The following is a 23,289-nucleotide window of genomic DNA, read 5'->3' as shown; positions in this document are numbered from 1 at the left end:
GGGGCTTGTATGAATTCCTGATCTCTTCCCTTCCATCCTTATCTTTAGGAAGGTGGATACTGCCTAATTATGGTCCCAAGTAAAAATCTCACTGTAAAGAGATTTTAAAATGTTATCTGGTCCAGGGTGTACATTCATGCATCTTAGAATAGGGATATTCACTACAGCCCTGTTATACTGAGTCTAGGGTCAGATTCAACGATCCATACTCGGGTATCTGCAGAAAGTCGAGGGTTTCTATGCCATCACGCAGCCTCCAGCACCTGCCAGAGGAGAACATGGAACCCCCTCAGGTCTTGTATCTTCTGGATGCCTCAAGCATGTCAGGTGTTGTTAGACATCACTGTGCACTTGATACAGCTGATGACATGTAGGAAATTAGTGTCCTAAGGCGGACACGTGTCCCACACCCTGAGCTGATCAGACCTCACCATCTGTGAGAAGCCAAGACCTCTTGCTCACATGCAGGCACGTCTACATTGTCTCTGTCTGGAGCCAAGTCCCACCCTGGCTTTTCTCCTTCAGAGACTCAGGTTATTGTCTGGTTTTGGTAACAAACCACTTCATACTTCAGCCTTGGGAATAGCTGAAGTGCAGCTATGGCTTCCTTTAAGCATAGCTTAAAAATTACAGGAAGCAATTTTTTTTATTTAATAAGTACGTTTATTTAAGTGAAATTCTATTTCATGCCACCTTGCTGGCACAGGGTAAAAAAAAAAAAAAAGGAAAGGTTACTGTTAAAAGAATCTGGTTTTACACTGGCTGTGGAATTTGTGCTATTGCAAACCCTCTGAAGTGCTTTCTCAAAAGCTGGTGTAGAAGAGTCTCGCCAGGACAAGTGGCTTTTCATATGTTGTTTTATTGACTCACATTTGATTGTTTCCCATGTGTATTTAAAGGCTGAATTCCAGTCTGTAGTGAATGACTCGGAAAGTGATTTTGAACTGAATTCATTTGCAGTTTCTAACAGAGGCATCTGCCGACCAGTTCTGAAAAGGTCCAGGTTCTTGAGTCCTACCTGTTGTAATCTTGTGGTATGCTTTAATTTGAGCCTTCTGTGCTTATCCAAGATATTTCCATATAAATAGCTTTAAAAACCAATGCCAGTTATTTAAAAAAAACCACCCTTCTATGGAACCACGTTAGAACCTCACTCAACTAGTGCTTACTTTCGTGGATCATAGTCTAACACAAAGAACAAAAGATCCTGCTTTGTCTTCATTTTTATTGTCTTTCTTAATTGACAAAAATTTTCCTCCTTGTTTTACTAGTAAAAGAAAATATATAGTATTGCCTCTACTTTGTCATAAATCAAGACAGCTTGAAGGCAAGTAGTTGCACCAGTGAAAAAACATGAACTCTGGAACTGATGAAAATGGATACAGTCAAGTGGATATTTTCAGGGGAAATAATCATAGGTATGGTATTATGAGTTCCACAAGCCATATGAATAAAATACCCTGTTTCATGAAAATTTAGTAATAATTCTAAACACAGAGGAACTTGCACTTTAATATTAAATCTTCATCCATTTTATTTGCAGTTTTTTCCTTGAGAATTTTTTTTTAAATATACTTCTACAGTTTTCAGAATAACAGTGAGAAACTATCAATCCAATTAAAGCAGCCATGGCACTCAAGAAAGTAAAAACTGATAGCATGGTAGGAAGCTATAAGTAGTTTAAAAATTATTCTAATCAAGGGAAAATAGCTTAGAGTCTTCATAAGCAGATTTCGTATTTTTTGTGCCCTGAGGACAGATAATAAATCTGTAGTGTTTCAGGAAGCCAGCATAATGAAATGACCTTTTTTAAAAAACTGGGATTTTGGGGAGGGAAATATATGATCATATTGCAGCTAGATTGCTATTAAAGTAATATACTGCTTCATATGCAACAAGAAAGGTACCTGCAGCAACACTTATTTGAGTCAGACAGCATTGAATTGAACTACTGTTAAATGCTAACCTGTCTTTTTCTGCTTGAGGCAGTGCTTTCTGCTCGTGTGATGTACGAGAGAAACGGTGAATATTCATTTGATATCCAGGTAATTCTTATTTCTGGCAGCTTGATCTAAGTACTGCCTGTTTGTATATGAACCTTGCTTGGTATGAGTCCATTTAACTGTGGCATTTTCAGAGTAATTCGAGCTTTGCTTTGAAAAAAAATAATGAATGATTAGTGCAAGTTTCTAAAAGTGAATTTCTGATACTGAGAGCCTGGAAACTATGCTGCTTCTAAGAAGATGTAATTTTATTTGAGAAAAGATAAGTTAGTAAAATATTAACATCAGGGCTTGATCACAATTTAAACTCGATGCTTATTCCAGCATCCCCCACAGTTTGGGGGTGATTGGCCCGTTGCGGTGCTGGTGAATTGTTCCCAGGACCAGGCAGGGGTTCAGTCTGGCTCTGATCCCTGTGCTGCAGGAGCCGTGGCAATGATGCAGCTTGAATGTCTGTGGATTTAAGCTCTGTCTTAAAGCTGGTTATAGTCGTTTATCTCCCAAATTCCTGTTGCAAAATTGTTTCAATGCTTCATTTGCCTAGTGATTAAAAGAAGGTCTAAATTACAGTAAATTTATTCAAGTCTAGTTTCCACCCTTTGTTCTTATACCATGATTGTCCTTTGGCTTAAACAGCCCCTTTAAAACCCCGTGATAGTTAGCGATAGCAGTCAGCCTCTCTCTAAACAAGACAAGCTTTTTCTCTCTCCTTTTATGACATATTTTACATTCTTCTCATCATCCTAGTAGTCCTTCTCTGCAGCTGCTCCAGCCTAAGTTAATCTTTTTTGAACACAAGCGTTCATAATTACGCACAATAATTGAAGTGATGTCTTAGCAATGCTTTACCAGTACTGTACTAATACTCCCCCCATCGTTACTACAAATAATTGAGCTGATGTATTTTAGGGCAGTTTGCCTTTTTTCACATCGGTAGCTCATTGTCAGACTGCGATTAACTGATGTGGATTGAGCTTTCTCCTCCTCAGTCATTTCTAGTTTATAGCTGGAAGTATTCTTGTTATTGTCTAAAGTGTATGACCTTACACTTTCTACAAGAGGCAAAGAATCCACTTGTACTTTTTTCCAGTTGTTAATTGTACTCTGTTTAAAAAGGTGCCTAACTTCTAATTTTAATATGCCTTGTTTCAGCTTCTAGGAGCTGGCTCTTGCTATGTCTTTTATGATGTATCAGAGTCCTTTATTAGGGGATATTTTCTTTATGTTAGGATACTTGTCTACTGAAATCAAATTAACTTCTCAATTTCAAGAAATAAATTATAACCTATTGAACACTAAGTTTTTAGTGTAAGGAATCTTTTTTATATCTAAGCAGAAGGTATAAGGCAGATTGCTACAGTGTGAAGAAAAGCTAATTTTCAGCTTCCTTCCAAAAGTGTGAACCCCAGCATCATGACAGATACTCTTGTCACCTCAATTCATAGAATCGTGGAATGGTTTGGGTTGGAAGGGGCCTTAAAGATCGTCTAGTTCCAGCCCCCATGCCATGGGCAGGGACACCTTCCACTGGACCAGGTTGCTCACAGCCCCATCCAGCCTGGCCTGGAACACTGCCAGGGATGGGGCAGCCACAGCTGCTCTGGGCAATTCAGTGCCTCCTGCCCTCACAGTAAAGAATTTTTTCCTAATCTCTAACATAAATTTATCTTCTTTCAGTTTAAAGCCATTCCCCCTTGTCCTATCACTACATGCCCTTGTAAAAAGTCCCTCTCCAGCTCTGCTGTTGGCCCCTTTAGGTACTGAAGGCTGCTCTAAGGTCTCCCAGAGCCTTCTCTCCTCCAGGCTGAACAACCCCAACTCTCTCAGGCTGTCTTCATAGGAGAGGTGCTCCAGCCCTCTGATGGTTTTTTGTGGCCCTCCTCTGGACTTGGTCCAACAGGTCCATGTCCTTCTTACGTTGGGGGTCCCAGAGCTGAATGCAGTACTCTAGGTGGGCTCTCACGAGGGTGGAGCAGAGGAGCAGAATCACCTCCCTCGACCTGCTGGCCATGCTTCTTTTGATGCAGCTCAGGGTACAGTTGGCTTTCTGGGCTGCAAGCACACATTGTCAGTTCATGTTGAGCTTCTCATCAACCAACGCCCCAAGTCCTTCTTCTCAGGGCTGCTCTCAATCCATTTTCTGCCCAGCCTGTATTTGTGCTTGGGATTGCCCCAACCCAGGTGCAGGACTTTGCATTTGGCCTCATTGAACTTCATGAGGTTTGCATGGGCCCACCTCTGGAGCCTGCCAGTGTCCCTCTGGATGGTGTCCCTTCCCTTCAGTGTGTTGACTGCCAGTCAGCTTGGTGTCGTCAGCAAACTTGCTGAGGGCGCCCTTGATCCCAGTGTTCATGTCACTGACAAAGGTGTTAAACAGTGCTGATCCCAATACTGACACCTGAGGAACACTGCTTGTCAGTGTTTTCCGCTTGGACATTGAGCTGTTGACCACAACTCTTCAAGTGTGACTGTCCAGCCAGTTCCTTATCCACCGAGTGATCCATCTGTCAAATCCATGTCTCTCTAATTTTGAGACAAGGATGTCATGCAGGACACTGTCAGATGCTTTGCACAAGTCCAGGTAGATAATGTTAGTTGCTCCTCCTTTATCCACCAGTGCTGTAACCCTGTCGTAGAAGGCCATCAAATTTGTCAGGCACAATTTGTGCCTAGTGAAGCCATGTTGGCTGTCACCAATCATCTTGTTTTCCTCCTTTCTTGGACCTCTTCCCTCCAGGGCTTTATCCTGTGGTACTCTACCAAGCAGATCCCTGAAGAGGTCAGAGCCTGCTCTCCTGAAGTCCGGTGTAGCAAGCTTGCTGTGAGCCCTTCTTGGGGTTCTCAGGATCTTGATCTCCCTCATCTCATGGTCACTGCAGCCGAGGCTGCCCTTGAGCTTCATGTTCCCCCCCCAGCCCCTCCTCATTGGTGAGAACAAGGGCCAGCATAGCACCTCTCCTTGTTGGCTCCTCTGTTGCTTGGAGAAGGAGGTTATTGTCAGCACACTCCAGGAACCTCCTGGATTGCTTATGTCCTGCTGTATTGTCCCTTCAACAGGTATCAGGGTGGTTGAAGTCCACCATGAGGACCAGGGCTTGTGTACGTGAGGCTGTTCCTATCTTTCTCTAAAGGGCCTCATCCACTTGGTCTTGCTGGTCGGGTGGCCTGTAGCAGACTCCCATTATAATTTTACCTGTCCCTGTCCTCCCTTTAATGCTGACCCATCAGCTCCTCATCCATCCCGATAGAGGGGGGCACATAAGAGGGTGAAACCCCCTCCTCGTCTGCCCTTCTTACGGAGCCTGTTTATAGAAAAATATCTGTTTCAGTGCTCCAGTCACAGAAGCCATCCCACCATGTCTCTGTGACACCAATAGGTTCATAGCCCTAGAGGCATGCACGCATCTCTCTAACTCCTCTCGTTTATTTCCCTATGCTGTGTATTTGCATAGAGGCATTTAAGCTGAGCCCCTGGTGAAGCTGACATGCTGGCTGGAGCAGCTGAAAGTCCTTTGTACTGCTCTTCAGGTGCTCTCCTGCTGACTCACAATCCCTTTCCAGGCTCTGGGCATCCCTTTCTGACACTGGCATCAAACTGGTAGGAGTGGGATGGATTGAGGTTCTCTTCCCCTGGCAGCTTTAGGCTAAAGCCCGCTTCACTTTGCTCTGTTGTTCACTTTGATGCTCTTCCCCTTCTCTGACAGATGGACTCTGTCAGTCCCCAGTAAACCAGGTTTCTCAAAGTGAGTCCCATGGTCTAAGTAGCTGAAGCCTTGGCTGCAGCACCAGTCCTGTAACCGTTTGTTGATTTGCCAGCTTTGGCTGGCCCTTTCAAACCCCTTCCATTTGACTGGGAGGATTGAAGAAAAAACTTCCTGTGCTCCTGAGTCCCTTACTGCCGCTCCCAGGGCTCTGTAGTCATCCGTGACACTCCTCAGGCTGCTCCTGGCTGTATCACTGGTGCCCGCGTGAGGCAAAAGCAGCAGATAACGGCCAGTGGACTGTGTGAGGCTTGGTAGTCTCTCAGTGACATGCCTGGTACGAGGCCCCGGTAAGCTTCATACCTTTCTAGAGTGTACATCGTGTCAGAAAGTGGGTACTCCAATACCTCTCTGGAGAGAGTTGCCTACTGCTATCACCAGTTACCTTTTCTGAGTTGCAGCGGTGGTTATACAGGGAGCAGGCTGGACGGCCTTACTCAGCTCCAGTATCTGTCCTGATGTGATGGGTCTTTACTCTTCAGTCTGCAGAGCAGCTCTGCAAGAGCACCCCAGGCTCTGAGGAGAAGTCTCTTCCTCCTGCAGGTCCTTGCAGTCGCAAGCTTCCATGTCCCTACAGGTCTGTGTGGGTTCTGGTTGGTTTTGCTTTGTTCTTAAGGTGGACTCTGTTGACCAAATACTCTCTTTACCATATTCCATCTGTCTAACCTGACTCGGGATTTGTTCCCACTTGGCCAATGTTTTATCATTCAGAAAACGTTGCAGTTGGTGATTTCAGATCTGCTTCCACAATACTGATGAAAATGCTAACTAACAGCAGTACTCACAAAAGTGCCATTTAACGATGATTTATAAGGGACAGCTGGCCGAAGTGACTCTTGTGCTTAATGCCATAAATGTATGGTTTGATATTGTTTGGGACTATATTTGAATATAGAGATATTACATTTTTAAGTATCTCAGAAAAGGCTAAAAATGGTATTCTCAAACCAAGTGAATCGGAGTTGATAAAAAAATCAGAATATTCTGGATACAAAAATATTATTTCAGTGAAAGCAGATTCTATCATTTTCCTGCTCTGCTAATTAACAATGGAGAAGAGTAGTTATTATGTGAAATTCAAGCCGTTCAACAATTCACTTGATTAATACATGCAGAATAATACATGTTAGTCAAATACTGTTTTCCTCTGAGATCCCATTAAAAATTTGATCAAAGTTTAATTACAGCATAGGCCAGTTACGTTTAGATGACACTGAAAACATCAAGGCCTTTCAAATAATGGGAATGAAACAAAGGGAGTTCGACAATTGTCATGAACCAAACTGGAAGTCTGCAGATTTCCTTTTCAACCAAATGGCTGCACAATACAGAGAATAGTGCTCTTTTGGTGATGTGATGGCACATCACAATGAAAAGATATTTTTCATTCTTTGAGGGTCACTTTAGTTCCAGAAGTCACTTGAGGGCTTGATAGGTATGTACAGGAGCTCTGGGATTTTATGAGCATACTGTTCTGAGGAGATAGCTGACACAGAAACCAATATATGCTGGTTTCATGAAGCCTGGTGGTTTGCTTTGGGATTAGCTGTTTGATATTTTCTTGAGTCCATTTCTTTTTAAGAAGGAAGGTGAAGATAGCTCTGTTTGACAGTTCTCTAGTGAAGATTGTAATTTGGGAGCTACTTGAGGAAACAGGTTGAAGAGATGGGTTGTAGTGCAAATCCAAACAGGGAAATCTGAAGTCTACAAAAAGCATGGAAGCTGGTAGAGTAGGAAGAACGGGATAGTGGAGAGGTTAAGGGGAAAGAGGTTTGCTGAAACAATGAAAGTGAGGGAGGCGTAGGCATGAGAACAGAGGAACTAACAGAGATGAAGCTGTTCAAATCAAAGTGTATCTGCTGCTTCCTTGTGAAAATTAATCCAAGAACTCAGATGTTGGGTTCAAGAGAATTAGGACTAACGGTTTGTACAAAATGCATGGAAGTTTGTAAATCAGCCTTCAATGCATGGTCAACACGCCTGGAATGTGCTGCAATATGTAGCATAACTGCATTTTTAAATTTAATGTAGCACAGTCCATTGGTGGTCCTTCAGGAAGCAGTGAAGAACAGGATGTTCTTTCTTTGAACAGTTATAGGGAAGAACCGCATGACCACATCATAGCTCTGTAAAGCTCCATGGGGAAAACATAAGCCTCAAAGCAGAGGTACTGCTATGTCTGCTTAGATCATCCCACCAAAGACAGACTTTCCTTCAGGAAATCTCATCTGGACAGGAGTCTCAGAGACTCTAAAATAAGTTTTCTATGATATGCTGGATTTTAAGACATACTATATGCACAAAAAATGTGTACTGATGTAACAACAGGAGTTCCTAGGAAGGAAGCTGTGATCAAACGTATGTTCTCTAGCAGAGATCCATTTCGAACAGGATAAAGAGATCTTATACTCTCCTAGCTTACTCATTTTCCCTGTAAGAAGACCTATACTGATATGAAGCACACTTACATCTCTACACGTATAGTTGTAGATATAGTTATTTAACTACTACTTTCTTGTCCAGATGCTCTGAGGCGTTTCAGACTCAGCTTTCAATATAGCCATGCATTCATTTTTATGAGTAATACATCACATTAAAATTATCCACTTCAGCAGCAAAGACTTGTTTGTTTCAAAGGTTCTTGAAGACTGTTTTCAACTTTGCTGCACTAGTATAGCATCTTTTCTTACCTTCATGATTTTAAAGCACCCCAGAGAGATCACCAAAACCAACCTGCCTCACCCCCCACTACTCGGAGATTTTAACCTCTCTTCACTTCAGCCTTTTTTTGCTCTCCTTAATGACGTTCTTTAAACAATCATGCAGTAACTCTTATTTTTTTCCTACTTCAAAAGTAAATTAAATTTACTGAGGTAGCCATCCCTAATGGCATAATTCTCCTAAAACAATCCACCCACATTACGTGTCCCTGAAGACTGCTATTTGCACTGAGTAGAATTAGTTATACAAAGATTTTAAAATCTCTGAATGCCGCATCTGTAGTGAATACTGGGAACTTGTTTTGCTTCATAGACCATGATAGTCAGTGTAAAAAAAAGTGCCTGCTAGCAAGAAAAAGATTTTTCCTTCATTTTCTTGGAAATAGCTGTATTGTAGGGCTAGCTAAGGGCAATCACAATCTCTTTTTGTTGCATATGTTGATTTTTTTGCTCTGTAATCCTTATTACCAAGCAATGCCTGAAACTTTTGTGCAACTGAATGGGACATAAGTTATAGGTAGCCTTCTGCAGAACCCATCACAGGCACCTGTGTCTCCATGTTATTTATAAATGGAGTGTAATCATTTACTGTGTGAGGAATGGCTCATGAAGCATCTAAATTATAGGTTTAAGTGGTCTGGACTATACCTGTGGAAGTTATCAGAGGCTAACCACTGAAGTGTTTACTCAGTTTTTATAGAAGTTTTACAACTTTATGTGTTCTTATCAATAACTGACTTGAGCAGCTGAAAGCTAATTTGGAGGTGACCACATGAGTCTAATTATTCAGGGAAGTGATTTCAGCATAGCCAAACTTAACGATAAGATAGTTCAAGTGGTATAAGTTGCTGATATGCATTGGACAGATCTGGGCTTAGGTCACACTGTGAGGGTCTGTGTATTTGCATGCGATAAAATGCTTAATATCCTTTATTTTCTATTTAAAAAATATCTCTTAAATACATAATCTAAGAAGGAACAAGGAAAAAAGAAACATTCAAAAGCTGGAAGAGAATATTGCACGTTTTGCATGGTTTTGGTCTTTCCATTATTATTATTTCCCTATGGCTTTCAAAGTAAGGCTATCTATTTTAAGCTTAGATGTAATTTCCAAAGAGCTGTATGTACTCTGTACTACGCTGCATAGAGCTGTGTAAGTAATAATAACTTGCATGTATCTCCAGAAAAAAATATTCCCGTATACACCTATATGCAGAGTATTGGCAACCCTTGAGCTTTGACATATTGCAGGGACAACCTGCACTGCTGGATATTTCATAATTTTAAAATGAAAAATAGATGGAAAAAGAATTGTGGAAATTATTTCAAATTGAAATGTGGCAATTCATTGAGATAAACTGCAAAATAAAGACTAGGCAGTGTTCTTAAGCACGGAGTGTATAAAATTAATTACAGCTACAATTAGTGATCACAAATGCTCTTATCATGAATATTTTTTTTGTAGAAGTGGGACACGGGCATTCCCCACTGCATCATGTCTTTGCTTGCTTGCAGACATGCAGTAGCTTCCTCAGGAGGCCACAGTGACGCTGTCTTCAGTCTCACTGCAGAATGGCTCTGTCACCTTTTGGATTCACTCGTGTGAAAGTAGGCATCAGCTACCCAAGAAGCATATTTTAACCAATAGTCCCCTTCATCAGTGATGATTTGGCCATGGCACTCCATAATAACTCCTGTCAGCCAGCTTTAGGCTCCCATGTTTTTCCAGATCAAACTATCTGGCATATTTGGTCCTATTTGTAGATCTACTCAGTTTTGGTAAGCATGTTATTTACCAGAAATATCCTTTTATATACTAGTTTCTCTATCAATGGGGAACAAGATCCAGAAGCACTAAGTCCATTCATAGATTAATAGATGCCTTCCCAGAAAAGCATCAGTATCAGAATAGAGAACACAGACATGTGGAGAAGGGTTGATATTTGTGAGAGCTGATGTTACAGCGTGAGACAGCAAAGTCGCAACTGCAAAGTAGCTGAAAGTCCTAGCAGGAAACCATCTCAATTAGCATATGTGGCTGGGCTGAGATTAATGTAAATCAGGAAATCTGCTCATTTTCTGAGTTGCTAATCTGTTTTGAACAAGCAGAAATGTAGGTAAGACCTAGAGATGGAAAGTCAAATTTCTCCTTTTCTGACACACACACTTTCCTATTGATTTCATCATATTGCAAAGCAGTAATGAAGGGGGGAACTTTGCTGTAGGGCTGCAGCTCTTTGAGATATTTTTCTTGTTAAGTGCACAGTAGCAGGTCAAAAGGGAGAGACATGTTTTAATCTTTGTATTTTTAGCCTTCTCTTCACATGTTAATGGGACTACTGCTCTGTAGTTCAAGTCTCTTGGGCATTACTTTGACTTATTGTATTTTTTTAAACTTTTTAAAAAACTGCCATAGAATCTTGGAACATACATCCCACTACAGTTGCAATGGGGGTTATTTACTCAAAGAGACAGGTTTTCAGCTAAGTGTTCATTCGTGGAACTGAATCAAGCAAATTTTAAGATTAAATTCAAGCATCTAGTTGAAAGACCCACAGTAGGAGCACTGGAGGTGCTCTGCTCCCACTCACCCCCAGCATGTCACAACCTGGAGCCCAAATATTTTTTTCTCACTTCCGTCCCAGATCTTGAAATGCAACTCAGACCACTTCCAGGTGATAGTTTGCTTGGTTTTCTCCTCATATTGCGATAGTTCTAGATGAAGCTTTCTTCCTTCCAGCAATGCCGTGGTTCATAGAGGTCACGTAGTGAAGGCCCTCTGCACCCTATTTCTGTAACATACTTGATTTTCACACACATTGTGGTATTGGCTGCTGTCACACGAACATTGACTAGGCTTCAGATGTGTGTATTGTTGATGTTTTAATTTTTTCCCCCTATAAGTGGATAGGACACCAACCATAGAGGGGGCTGCATCTCACCCATGTCTGTGGAGCTGTGTGTGCTGGGCAGGGGGATACAGCTCAGCCCTGTCATTGGGCTGACCCAACAGCAACTGCATTACAGCGCTCCCAGGGCAGCATTTTAAGATCCTATACTAAACATGAAAAGATGGCAGATGATCAGTCTTTAGTCATAAAGTGCTCTTTTGAGCATAAACACTTCAATAACAGCAGTCTTTTCCCCCAAAATTACTGTTTACATTGACTGATACTTTACAAGAGGGTTACTGGTTGGTTTGTTTTTTTTCTTTGGGGTAGTTCGCTTTTATTTGCCTTTCTTTGATCTGGAAGTGCTCTTGCATATTTGGAATTGGTAATGTTTTGTCTAGAACAAGTAAGTTTCAGGCGATGGAATGAAATGCAGAATTACTTTCTCCTCTGATTTCTTGCAACTCTCAACTAAGAATATGTGTTGTCAGATAGAAATAAAAGGGCAGCGTTATGATTTTCTGGCTGTCCTATGTGTCTTAATATATACCATATGGCTGGGGGACATTGCACCAGATTTTTTCTCATGACTTTTTTTTTCTCACTAGAGTTAAAAGTAGTAATATGGAAAGGAACGAGTAAAATAATTTGCTCTCCCTCTGGACTTGTTGGCTGTGATTATTCTGTCTTATTTTAAGTGTAAAGTTTTGTATTTAGGTTTTGTTTCCTGAAAGTTTTGCAGCTGTTCATTTTTGTCAGCTTGTAACATGTATTCTGAGGAGCTTTTTTTTTTCCACGGGTACCATTCTGCTTTCAGGGGGCAGAAATTCAGACTGCTGGGCATGCTGCTGTGCTCTTTAGTAACTTCTTAGTGAAATACTCTTAACAGTATAGTCCATTGCTGATTAGTGTGGGAGATGCAGCATGAAGTTGCAAAGAGTGGGATCATTGCAGTATTTAAGGTAGAACAAAAGCCAAGTAAACTGTTGCCCATTTCATAAGGGAAAGGGAACAACTGCCAGACTCTGCAGTGATCAAGTTCCAGTTTTCTGTTTTGTCCTGTAATAATGACCAAAAAAAGAGGCATAAAGAATTAAAGCAACTGTTTTGAGTGTTTGTAGAAAAGGCATTTTTCTCTTTTGCCAAACATACTATGGAAGTCTGCAAATCATAGTTGATACTTCTACTTTGGTGATGAAAGTGAGAAGCATGTAACAGGGAAATACTTTGATTTTCAAACTGCAGCTTTACAGAGTACCTGAATACCAATGCTTCTGCCTCTGTTGCCCCTGCGCACCTCCCTGGTGACAGCGAGGTGACGCTGCATGGCCAGGGTATCACCCTGGTGGGGTCAGTTGGGCGTTGGTGGCTGGTGCTGCTTTCAGCCTGCTGGCACCTCCAAGCTCCCCCCCTCTTGCAGTCGGTACACAGCACCTGTCTGAGCACACACTCACCCACCCGGGGATGATTTAGCTCAGGCTTAAAGCCTTGTCACCACTGCCAGCCAGAGCATCCTCAGTTTGGGTCTTCTGTGCTATAAAAGCTGTAAATGTGATAGCTTTATGGTTACAGAGGAGGTAAATCCAGCAGGTTTTCTCTTGATATGTCGGAACATCTGTGGAGCATACAGGTGGTGTACAGGGCTGTGCTTCCTTCCACCACTCGTGTTCTGGAAAGAGATACTGGTGGGTTTCAGCCAGCGGTGTTGAATCTCAGCATAGTTTCAAAAAAAGAACAACTGGAGATTGACAATTTTAATTGAAATGTCTCCATTCAACCCACAAAACCATTTTTCCTTCCCTATTTCTCCTTTATCTCTCCCACTAACTTGTTTGGTGGTTTCTCAGCTCCTTTCAATCCCTTTTTAGAGGCTGAGAATGACCATGGTGCCCATTAAGCAGCTTTACTTACAGTTCTAGTTTTTATATTTATGAATCCTGAGGAATTTGTAACTCTTTCCTCAACTCCCAAAGAGGCAAACCAGTGCTTCTGTGTCACTAGTGTCAACTGCTGAAAAAAATGCAAATGTCTTCACTCCTGAACACAGTGTTAACAGACGCTGTAACTAGTGTTCACGAATTGCACGTTGTAGTGGTTGGCCATGTTTAAATGTATGAAGATAAAACCATATTCTGTGATTGCCACAGCCAGCTTTTCCCTCACAGATGTGTAGCTCCTGCACACAACCTTTCCTGAGCAGATAGGAAAGGCTTTTACAGGATACCCCTGCCCCAAAAATCTCCCAGAGGTTCTGGGACTGGATGTACCTAGGTCACTTCAGTGTTCCAGCAAGGGACTGTGGGGCTGTAGAAGGCCTTACACAGCCCACCTGAACGTGGGCATTGCCGAGATGTGGGGAGGGGATCAGGAGACCTGGAATATCTCCAGGAGTGCTCCTCTGAATAGAAACTACCTCCTGTCTCCAGTTTTGTGGAGTTGTTGCAGCCGGTGCTGACGAGGGACACACTGTGGCTTCTGTATGCAATACATGGTTTCAAGTTGACTTTCAGATTGTCTGAGATACGGAATTGGGGAATAGGACAGAATAACTTGCATAACAACATCACTCCAAAACAGGAAGAGATGCCTGTAAATGACAAATACTTCGACTGTAAAAAGATTTCCGTGGAAGTCCCTCTGGTTTCATTATATAGTTATCCTTATTGATTGGTTTGACTGATGTAATTTGCTTTGGAGGAAGCTATTAATTTTTAAAACATCAGAGTTCACCAATGATTTGATAACAGAGATGTAATTAGGGAGGGTGCAAGTGCAAAGAAGATACCAGACGCTGAGTGTGTCCTTCAGGGACTGAGGCATGATGGCAATGCGGGCAAATGCAAAATATGTCTGTGGGCGAAGGATCAAAATAAAGGAAACGCGTTACAAGCCAAACTGCTGCCAGAAACCGTTAAGTTCATTTAAAATAAATTAGAGAGACTTAACAGTTTTGTAGGTAAAGCCTTGAAGCCATTATCCCATAGTCATACCAGACTATAGAAGAGCAAACAGGATATTGGGATGTGTCACCAGCACCAGTATAGCCAGAGAAGGGGTGTGGTGAGTTGCAAATGGCTCAGCCCAGTACAGCTAAAGTCTGGGGTGAAGATTAGTTAATTAAAAATTTTTTTTGGAAGCTAATGCTTAATAAAGGATGCTTTATAGATCCAGCCAGGATGTATGTGTTACAGATGAGGGCTGGAACTTTTTACTGGGCCGTGTGGTTGTTTTCTAGTTGTTTCATTTGATGTTACTTGCGCTGGTAAGCAGGGAGGTTTGGTTGGTTCATGGCTCTAAGTGAGCAGGTCAGTATGGTTTTGTCAGTTAAGACTTCTGGTTTGTAGTTTCACCTCTACCAAAGCAAATTCAGGGCAATTCCAGGGGCTCCGGTGCTGCCTTGGTGAATTGTCACTGCTATAAGGAAAAAGATGTAGTTACTGCTGGCCCTGAGAATGAGTCTGGTGGGAGCAGATGCCTGGTGCGTTAACAAGGTGGTCCTTTGTCACATTTGTCACTGGTACAAAACCTATCGAGCAGCATGTCTGTTTGGCTCCTGGGACACATATAGGTTTGTGAAGTGGAAAGATTCAGAACAACCTGATACTTTAGGGAAGTTGTACAAGAGTTGCTCATATGGATGGGATACTCATCAGCCAAATATGGTCACAATGAAAAAAACAAACACAAAAGGTAAGTGAATGCAAACCAGGGACAGCTGCTTTTCTGCAAGAAAGTAAACTGGAACACGTTGCTAAAATAGACCTATGTAAAGCTGATACCTTCATTCCATATCAGCCTCACAGGTTTCTGTAAAGAAAAATATAGAAGTTGCTACTACAAAACATGCTGGGGATGTTAGGAAAACATTTAAAATAGATTTTGGCTCAAGCCTTTGAAAAGAGTTGTTTTTTCTTCTATATTTCAGCAACACAGTAGCTTATTAGCATTTTCTATTTATATTACTGCCGGTCCCTGTTTACTGTTACTAAATCTACTTGCCTTGGAGCACTTAGTACTGTGTTGCTCTCTATGGAGCACTTAGACTTTAGCTGTAAATTGTCCTCTCTTCTTCCTGACAACAGCTACCCTAAAACCACCAACACGCTGCAGAGCAGGGTCTCACCACCCCCGCCCCCTGACTCACGCTGCCATATCGCGAATTACACAAGGGGCTCATTCAGTGTCTTGGGGAATTATGCAAATTAAAGGAGATATTCTCCTCCCTGTGCACCACAATTTCCATATGTGTAACTCCTGTTAGGTTTAATGAGACCAGCACTCATAAATCCCTGAGATGAAATTATACCCCTAAGTGGGTTCTAACAAAAGGCTGCTCAAAAGTTTTGATTAACAATCCCTTAAAAGTAGAACATTAAAAGAGAGATTAAGCAAAAAAAAAATATTCTCTCTTTCAGAGAAAGTTTTCATAAATCTGTTCATTCTTGCAGACCTGCGTTTCTAGTGAAGTGCTTGCTTCAGTATTCAAAAAACGTGAACATAAACCACTGCTCTTGTTAGCACCTAAATGCCCTTACTGAATCTGCTTCGTACCTAGATCACAAATTGTGAATGTAATTCAAATGTGAACTTCCAATAAATTGTTGTTTTCAGAACTATATAAAAAAACACATGTAAATTTTGTATATGTATCAAAAGGTTATAAACCCCATAACTTGTCCCAAGTCTGAGTCACTTCAGCACAGCAGTACCCCCCCAGGAATCAGATTGCTGTATTCAGGCTCAAGTTGGCTCCTGACCATAAAAGGAGTTATGGATTTTAGTGACAGACTTTAAGTTGTTATACACTTATCCATTTTTTTCTACTGTTCTTAGCCTGTGGAGGATATTTTGCCCAACATTGCACATGCTGAAAGGATTTGTTATTTAATAATGAAGTGGTGATAGTCATAGTGAAACAAACACATGACTTCAAGAAAGATAAAGGTAATATATTGCTGGGTGGAAGAATGTATCTGATGGTTGCTGGTCTTTTGTTTCTTCATACTGTTTAATCATTTATCAAACCATCCTGACCCTTAATTGATCACAAGGGCCACCAAGTGCTTTAGCAGTCTGTTACATTCTATCAAACGAGATGTGTTTTTCCTGTGAAGCAGAATGAAATCATCCCCCAAAAATCAATCAACAAGAGCATATTTTAGCTAGGTGGGTGCGGTCCACTTAGGGCCAGATTCTGCAGCTTTGTTTACTTTGAAAGGAACTTGCAGGGCTAATTCAGTTGCCTTTAGCTGGCTGCTTGCTTGAGTAGAAACTGTATGAGCTCATAATTGTACTGTTCTGTTCACGTTTTAGAAATTATAGTTACCAGCTCCAGATATTTATTTACTCCAGCAGTCCTTTTTAACAGAGACTACTGATATTTTTCTTAAACATATATTTGTTTGGATTTTTTATTAAAAAAACAAACAAACAACAACAAAAAAAAAAAAAAACCCGCAAACAGAAAGAAACTTGTTTTCTTCCTACCACAAGTTCTCTACGGGATTTTAGGACTTACATTTCAGAGACCTGAAAGGGGTTCATAATAGCTTAAGGATGTTGCTCCAGTATTCTTCCAGTAACTAAAAATAAACCATTATTTCACTATAGCATTCAGGGAAATCACGTATTTCATTTTCACATGTATTTACAGGTAAGGATCAAAACAGGCCTTTAAACATCCAAAGTGACCTAGGACAAAGGGAGGTGCTAGCTCTGAAAATGTGGCCTGAGAGCTGCAGCTTCAGCAGCTGTAAAATGCACTTGGTGTCTATATACGTTCAGTGAATAGATTTTAGCCTGAAGACTTCCTTAGGGCCTGCACTTGGATTTCTGTGAATTTGCATCTTGCCAGCTATGTGCCCAACTGTGCCTCAGCCTCTGTGGCTCCTCAAACAATGTAGAGAGGCATGTGGCTTTCCCTTAACTTGCAGGAGAACCCTGGTTCTGTGGTGGTCCTGGAGACCTGTCCCACAGGGACTTTACTAAAAAGCCAGGCTCCTTGTCAGTAGCCACTAAGCTATGTCACTTATCCCAACACTCTTGCATCTGAGTAGTGTGGTCTTATATGCAACAGGAGAATGAGGGGACCTCTGGATACAATTGATCTTCAACTTCATAGAAAGGATGTGCTTCTGGGAAGAAGAGACTATGGGCATAAGCTTTCTGCCAAAGGGGTTGCTTTAAATGATAGATTATTATAAAAAATATGGCTACAAGCATCTCTCCGTTGCGAAAAAAATGAATTGTCCTACATCCCTTCTCAGAACAAGTCCCTGGTGCTGCATGGGAGGAGCAAGCTGCAGACTTTAGTCTGGCCACTTTAGCGTGGGGTTCAGCATGGGAGGTGTATTCTGGCACACTCCCATTTGCATCGCTCCCTGCTTCGTAGCACCAGGCAGAACCATGCTTATCTTGTGGGTTTATGGATTGCCCTTTGAGATGCTAGAGCCTGGGTGGAGAATGTAGGTCCCCAGCTCTGTTTTCTAAGGGAAAAGACTGTTCCTAGGACTAGGTAATTCATTTTTACATAACAAAAAATCTAATTTGAAGGTGTTTATTTCTGACTGAAATTTATTATTTACTATCAGGAATTATTACTTTCCCAAAGATCCCAGTGGGATTTGGTTACTTACAGCTTTATTTTCTTGGTATTTCATCAATATTTTATGTTTGGCATTTTGCTGTCACTCATGCGTAACTTTGAAAATGGAAGTATGTAGCAGAGAATCAGTTTAGAGGCAGCATAAAAAAAAAAGAACACAAACCAACACAAGCAGTCATTTGTTTTACACCTGTATTTAACGTTTAACATTAACTCTCTCCTTTAATATCATAATTAATATAATAAGTAGGAAACAGTAGACTACTTACCATCTGGCTGAGCACTGGAAAGTCTGTTGAGACTTAGCCTTGATGAAGGATTTACCAAGGACCTTGATGTGCAGATGAACTCCTTGCATAAAGTTTTGGTTTAGGAAACTGTTTTCTAATGAGGATGCATAAGAAGGATACATCGTGTTGTAATAAGGAACATTACATAGTTGCCACATGTAAGTCAGGACTATTACAAATCCACATTTCTTAGACCTAGAAAGCAGACAATGATGAAAATCTAGTGCATGTATCTGCACCGCTAGATGCTTCCCAAGCTCTACCAGTAGAAAAAAACCCCATCTTTTGGCTTCTGGGGGGCCCAGCTGGGAGAACAGTTCCTATCCTCTAGCTCTCCCTTTTGGAGAAGCTACACAAGATGAAAGTAATAAGAAGTTCAGGAACTGCACTTGTGCTTGGCTATTTATGGACCACCTAAAACAGCATCTTCGCCTCTTGCTCACCTTCCTCTGGCCTTATAAAAGGGGCAAAACATTCCCCTGCTTTAGTTGCTAGACTTCTACTAGTCATTCTGATTCTAAATAAAGTAATTTTCCATATATAAAGTTTGAAACTATGCATTGTCATCTGACTTCACCTAAGATTTTTCCATTCAATAATTTTTCTCTGTCCCTGGATGTCTTTTATTTAATCTATCTCTTGAAATCTACTTCTTTACATAGAAGTTGATTCACTGACTATAGATAGCGCATTGAATAGGGCTAACCATGTTTTTAAAAGTTTACACAATAAAAACAGCTGCTGAGTTAAATCTTAGAGGAACTGAACACATCTAGTTCTAGCAGTGCTGTTGCCAGGTACAAAGCATGTCTGGGATTTGTAGTATTACGCTGAGACCTCTAAAGCCTCAGAAATTTTAGAGGCTGGAGAATCTAGAAGGTGCAATTGTCTGAAACGTGTCAGTATGATGAGTGCACGCTGTAAAAACAAAGGGAGCAGGAGTTCAAAGTGATGCTAACAGCATCTTTGCATGTAGGTTGTTTTAGAGCTGTGGATGTGTAGCTGTTGCAAACCTTTGAACGTTTCAGCGTCCAGTAAGTCACATGGAAACACTTGGTTATTTGTAAAAGTGTTTATAGAGTTGTAGACAGGTGGATCTTAAAATTTTACCTTAAGATTTTTACTTTTTTAAACACTAGACTTGAATGTATATAGTTGTACTGGTCAACAGGACATGAGGGGGGATGCCTGTAGAACAATGTTGACCTGAGCCAAATGCCTTAAACAAGTGTCTTTGAAGCCATCTGAGGTACATATGGGATACAGTTTTGTTTCAAGAGCTGATATATAATCAGGCTTGTCCTATATTAATTTCCTTTTTTTGTAGCAGCAGAATGCTGTTTCACATTTGTCCTCCGATTTGTTATGGGGCAAATGTTGAGTTTGGGAAGCAGCTTGTCAAGTTGGAGAGGAGATGGAGGAGAAGGAAGGAGCTGTCTTCCATAGCAGGGGATTGCAAAAGGACTGGAAGCAAGGAGGAGAAATATTATTCTTTATCCTTAACTTAGTAAGTTCTTAGTATCCATTGCATTGCTCCATTTCTGGCATTTTGGTGATTTTTATGTTCACCTTTTCAGTAGGAAACTTTGGGGTTTAAACATGAAAAAGGTTTTTTTGGATACCACTCTGTGGCTCACGGAAGTTTCACTATTTAGTTACTGTGAAATATTGTGAAGCCGCTGAACTCCAAAATGGAGTCGATGTACCCAGTAAAGGTTCAGCAGATGAGGTGTAATTTTTATTGTAAAAACTATCACAATAAATTATTAATAAATTTAAAGATAAAATGGTGACACAATGATAAAATTTGAGTATTTCTTGTGCAATTCATTGACTCTTTTCCACAAAAACATGAATGAGTTGTTGTTTTTCATTGGTTAGAATTTATTCTAGTTACTGTAAAGTTGTTCTTTTTTTAAACTGTAAATCAAAGGAAAAAGAAATTCTCCACAGATGTTGTACGTGTTTGATGTATTAGACACATTTTTGCAGTCTACTGTCTGAAACCTAGGGAATTCATTAACTCACAAGTCGCTGCCAAGGAGGGAAGCGGTCACATTCCCCAAGCTGGCCAAGCTGGCGTGCCTGTCCCCTGGCTGGGGACTGGGGTAAGGGCAGGCTTTGTCCTCCCTTGTATTTGGCTGGCTCTGGAGAGAGGGAGATTCCTTCAAATTGAAGGGCTGTTCCTCTTTCTCCCCTGACAGCATCTGGTTTTCAATTAACCTGATAAAGTCCGTAGTTGTGTTTCCCATTGTGCAGCCAGAAATGATGATAGATGAGAGCTGGTGCACCGTGTCAGTCCCAGAGTGCCATCACTGAAGTCACTGGCTTTAGCACAAACTTCAAAGAGAGAGGGACTAGACTCACGACTTTGGGAAGGAAACAGAGTTACCACCTTTCACCCTCAGCAAAGCAAAGCAGTTGCCTAGATAGCACTCGCTCTGTGAGGGACCTCTCTGGGCATATTTTTTGACACGCCTGTCTCAGCAGGGCACCACTGGATAGACTTCATTAGTGAGGCTGAAGACAGGACAGCGGGTCCCACCGGTCATGTGGGTTTCTTTGAGGATGTTAATGCCACCCCTCCCGGTTAGCCAAGGCAGGCAAACAAAGATTTAACACAGCGAGGCAAGAGATGGCCAAACCTCATCTCTATCTAGTGTCCTGCAATAAGCAACAGTTAGTGAAATAACACCTCCCTGTGTTTCCCTTCTACTGCTCTACAGAAAATAGGTTCATCCAGGGGAGCCTGAGCCTTTCCTGTGGCCATCGTGCCCCAACGGGCTTTAGCATTGCTTGAGGATTTGAGCTGAAAGGTGTAGCTGTGTGAATGATGGAAAACTTCATGTGTATTGCTTCAGTGGGGAACTAACAGAGAGACCCTGAGTGAGAAGACTCTGGTCCTTTGCGAAAGATACAGGCATCACTGCCATCACCCACTGCCTCCTGTCATTCCTGGGACACACTACTTAAACTCACTATGGCTTCATTTCTCCCCCCTCCCCAAGAAATTGAAGCTGTTTTAGAATTTGATAGCCCTTAGGGTAAATGACATATGTAAAGCTGAGCTATAGTCTACAATCCTCACGAGTACCTGAATGGGATTTCAGATGTTATTTTTGATTTATAAAATGCTAAACGGTTTGCTTGTGAGACAGTCGTCCTCCGTGCAACATGCTGCTGGCTGGGCAGTCCTTGCCGAGGCACCAGGTGGAGCAGACTGTTTGCATTAGGAAGGATTCGTCCCCCTCATCCCCCTCCTTCGTGGCAATTTCTTGCTCTTGAATTCCTTCCACCTCCGGATCTGTGAAGGGTGAAGAGAGATTGCTGGGTTCACATGACAGAAGAATTGTCATCAAGAACAGTTGTAGAGGATTCTCGGGAGCAGAGATGGGTTTTGTTTCTCTGTTGTTTGAATTGCAACAAGTAAATATAAGGAATACCAGCCACCATAAACTTTCTGAGATACAGTCACCCAACAGCTTACAGTGACCTGGTTGAACACAGAGGTACCTGCTATCATTTGCTTTTCCTTTTGATCCTACTAGCCATCTTTCAGCCCATGTCACTATTTTCTGGACTGAAGGTTCAGTATTTAAAGTGACCTGGAACAAGGCATTTCCTTCTGATAAGTGCATTCAAAAGAATAGTTTCAACATTTACTGTTTAATGTACTAGGATTAAAGGCATAGTACTCCACTCAAGTAAGACTGACATACTTTAAGCCAAAGGAGGGTGTTAAACAAACAACCCAGTTTGCACTAACTTGTAGGAAACTACAGAAGGGCTCTGAGGGGGAGAAGGTTGCTGTCTGATACTGTTTTGTTGTTAAAAAATACAGTTCTTTTGTCTAACGATGAACTGCAGCGAATTCCAGAGGGAGTGATTAATAGATGACATTTACATTCATCCATGTATTAGAGGCTGATAAAAAATTTTTCAAAGGAATGTGTACTGGTAAACCTGCTGAAGGTTGCTGCTTTTATTTCAGATCAGAAGAGTTTGTGAATCCAAAGTTCATCTGCTTTTTTCCAAATAGGTGTGCCTGTCTACTAAAAGAGAGCACCTTTCTCTTAACGGCTTCATTTTGATTATTAAAAGATAGCATTTTTTTCCTTCAGGTTTATATTTTCTTTTAGATCCGTAATGGGTGTAAATCAGGTAATAGAATAATATTGATTTACAGTAACTGTGATCCATATTCTCCTTTAAAAATGCAAATAATTCCTCTGGTATTGGTCTCATGAAGAATAACGGTAGTAAATCCATGGAGCCTTGTAGTAAATACAGTTAGCCTTGGCTCAAGCAAAGGCCAGCTCCAATGTTTTCATTGGCACGAATTCTAATTACTCAGTGGCATAGTCTTGTTTTTTTCCCTGTGTTGTCATGATGAAACACATGGCAGATGTATTTCTCAGTTTGTTAGCACCTTGCAATGAGCCATTAACATGTGTTACTGTTTATCTCCCCTGTGTCTTTCTTGTAGGAATAATGTCTGACCACCAGTTTGGAAACCAGTTTATGTGCAGCGTGGTTGCATCACACGTGAGCCATCTCCCGACTACAAACCTCAGTTTTGTTTGGATTGCTCCACCTGCGGGGACAGGCTGCGTCAACTTCATGTAGGTATATGAATCACAATGCCTATGAGAAGATAATTACTTGGGAGATAATGAAGAGATCTAACCTGCTTGTACTAGAACCTTAAGTCTGGATCAAGGAGTCGGTCCTGAAAACTGTAGACTTTAATGAAAAGTAAGAATATTGAGTTCTTCCTGGCTGAAGGGTTTCTGTGCATATTCAGACTTTATATTTCAAAGCTTCTAGGAAGGACATAGTGTTTTGTCATGTAGCATGCTGTCAGTGCAATGATGTACAAGTGCATCAAGCCTAGCATTTCAATAGAAATTGATTCCTCTCAGTTATTAATCATATCATCGATCCTTTTAAGTATACAGCACATTTGCACTGACCTAATTTTTTGCAGACCTAAATCTCTTGCATTTAATGAGAGCTAGAA

General features: G+C 41.3%; 1 protein-coding gene across 2 annotated transcripts in view; it reads left to right on the top strand.

Annotated features, from left to right (window-relative positions):
• Window positions 1–23,289, top strand: part of RELN (reelin) — a 297,403-nt gene that overhangs the window by 62,580 nt on the left and 211,534 nt on the right. For both annotated transcript variants that reach the window (XM_040594080.1, XM_040594079.1), the window contains exon 3: window positions 22,756–22,891. In XM_040594080.1, coding sequence (XP_040450014.1) covers window positions 22,756–22,891 — 136 coding nt within the window. The remainder of the gene's footprint in view (window positions 1–22,755; window positions 22,892–23,289) is intronic.

This window comes from Falco naumanni, chromosome 5 (genome assembly GCF_017639655.2).
Source record: "Falco naumanni isolate bFalNau1 chromosome 5, bFalNau1.pat, whole genome shotgun sequence".
In the NCBI taxonomy this organism is placed as follows: domain Eukaryota; kingdom Metazoa; phylum Chordata; class Aves; order Falconiformes; family Falconidae; genus Falco; species Falco naumanni.
The sequence above is the reverse complement of the archived record's forward strand: the minus strand, read 5'-3'. Positions and strand labels throughout refer to the sequence as shown.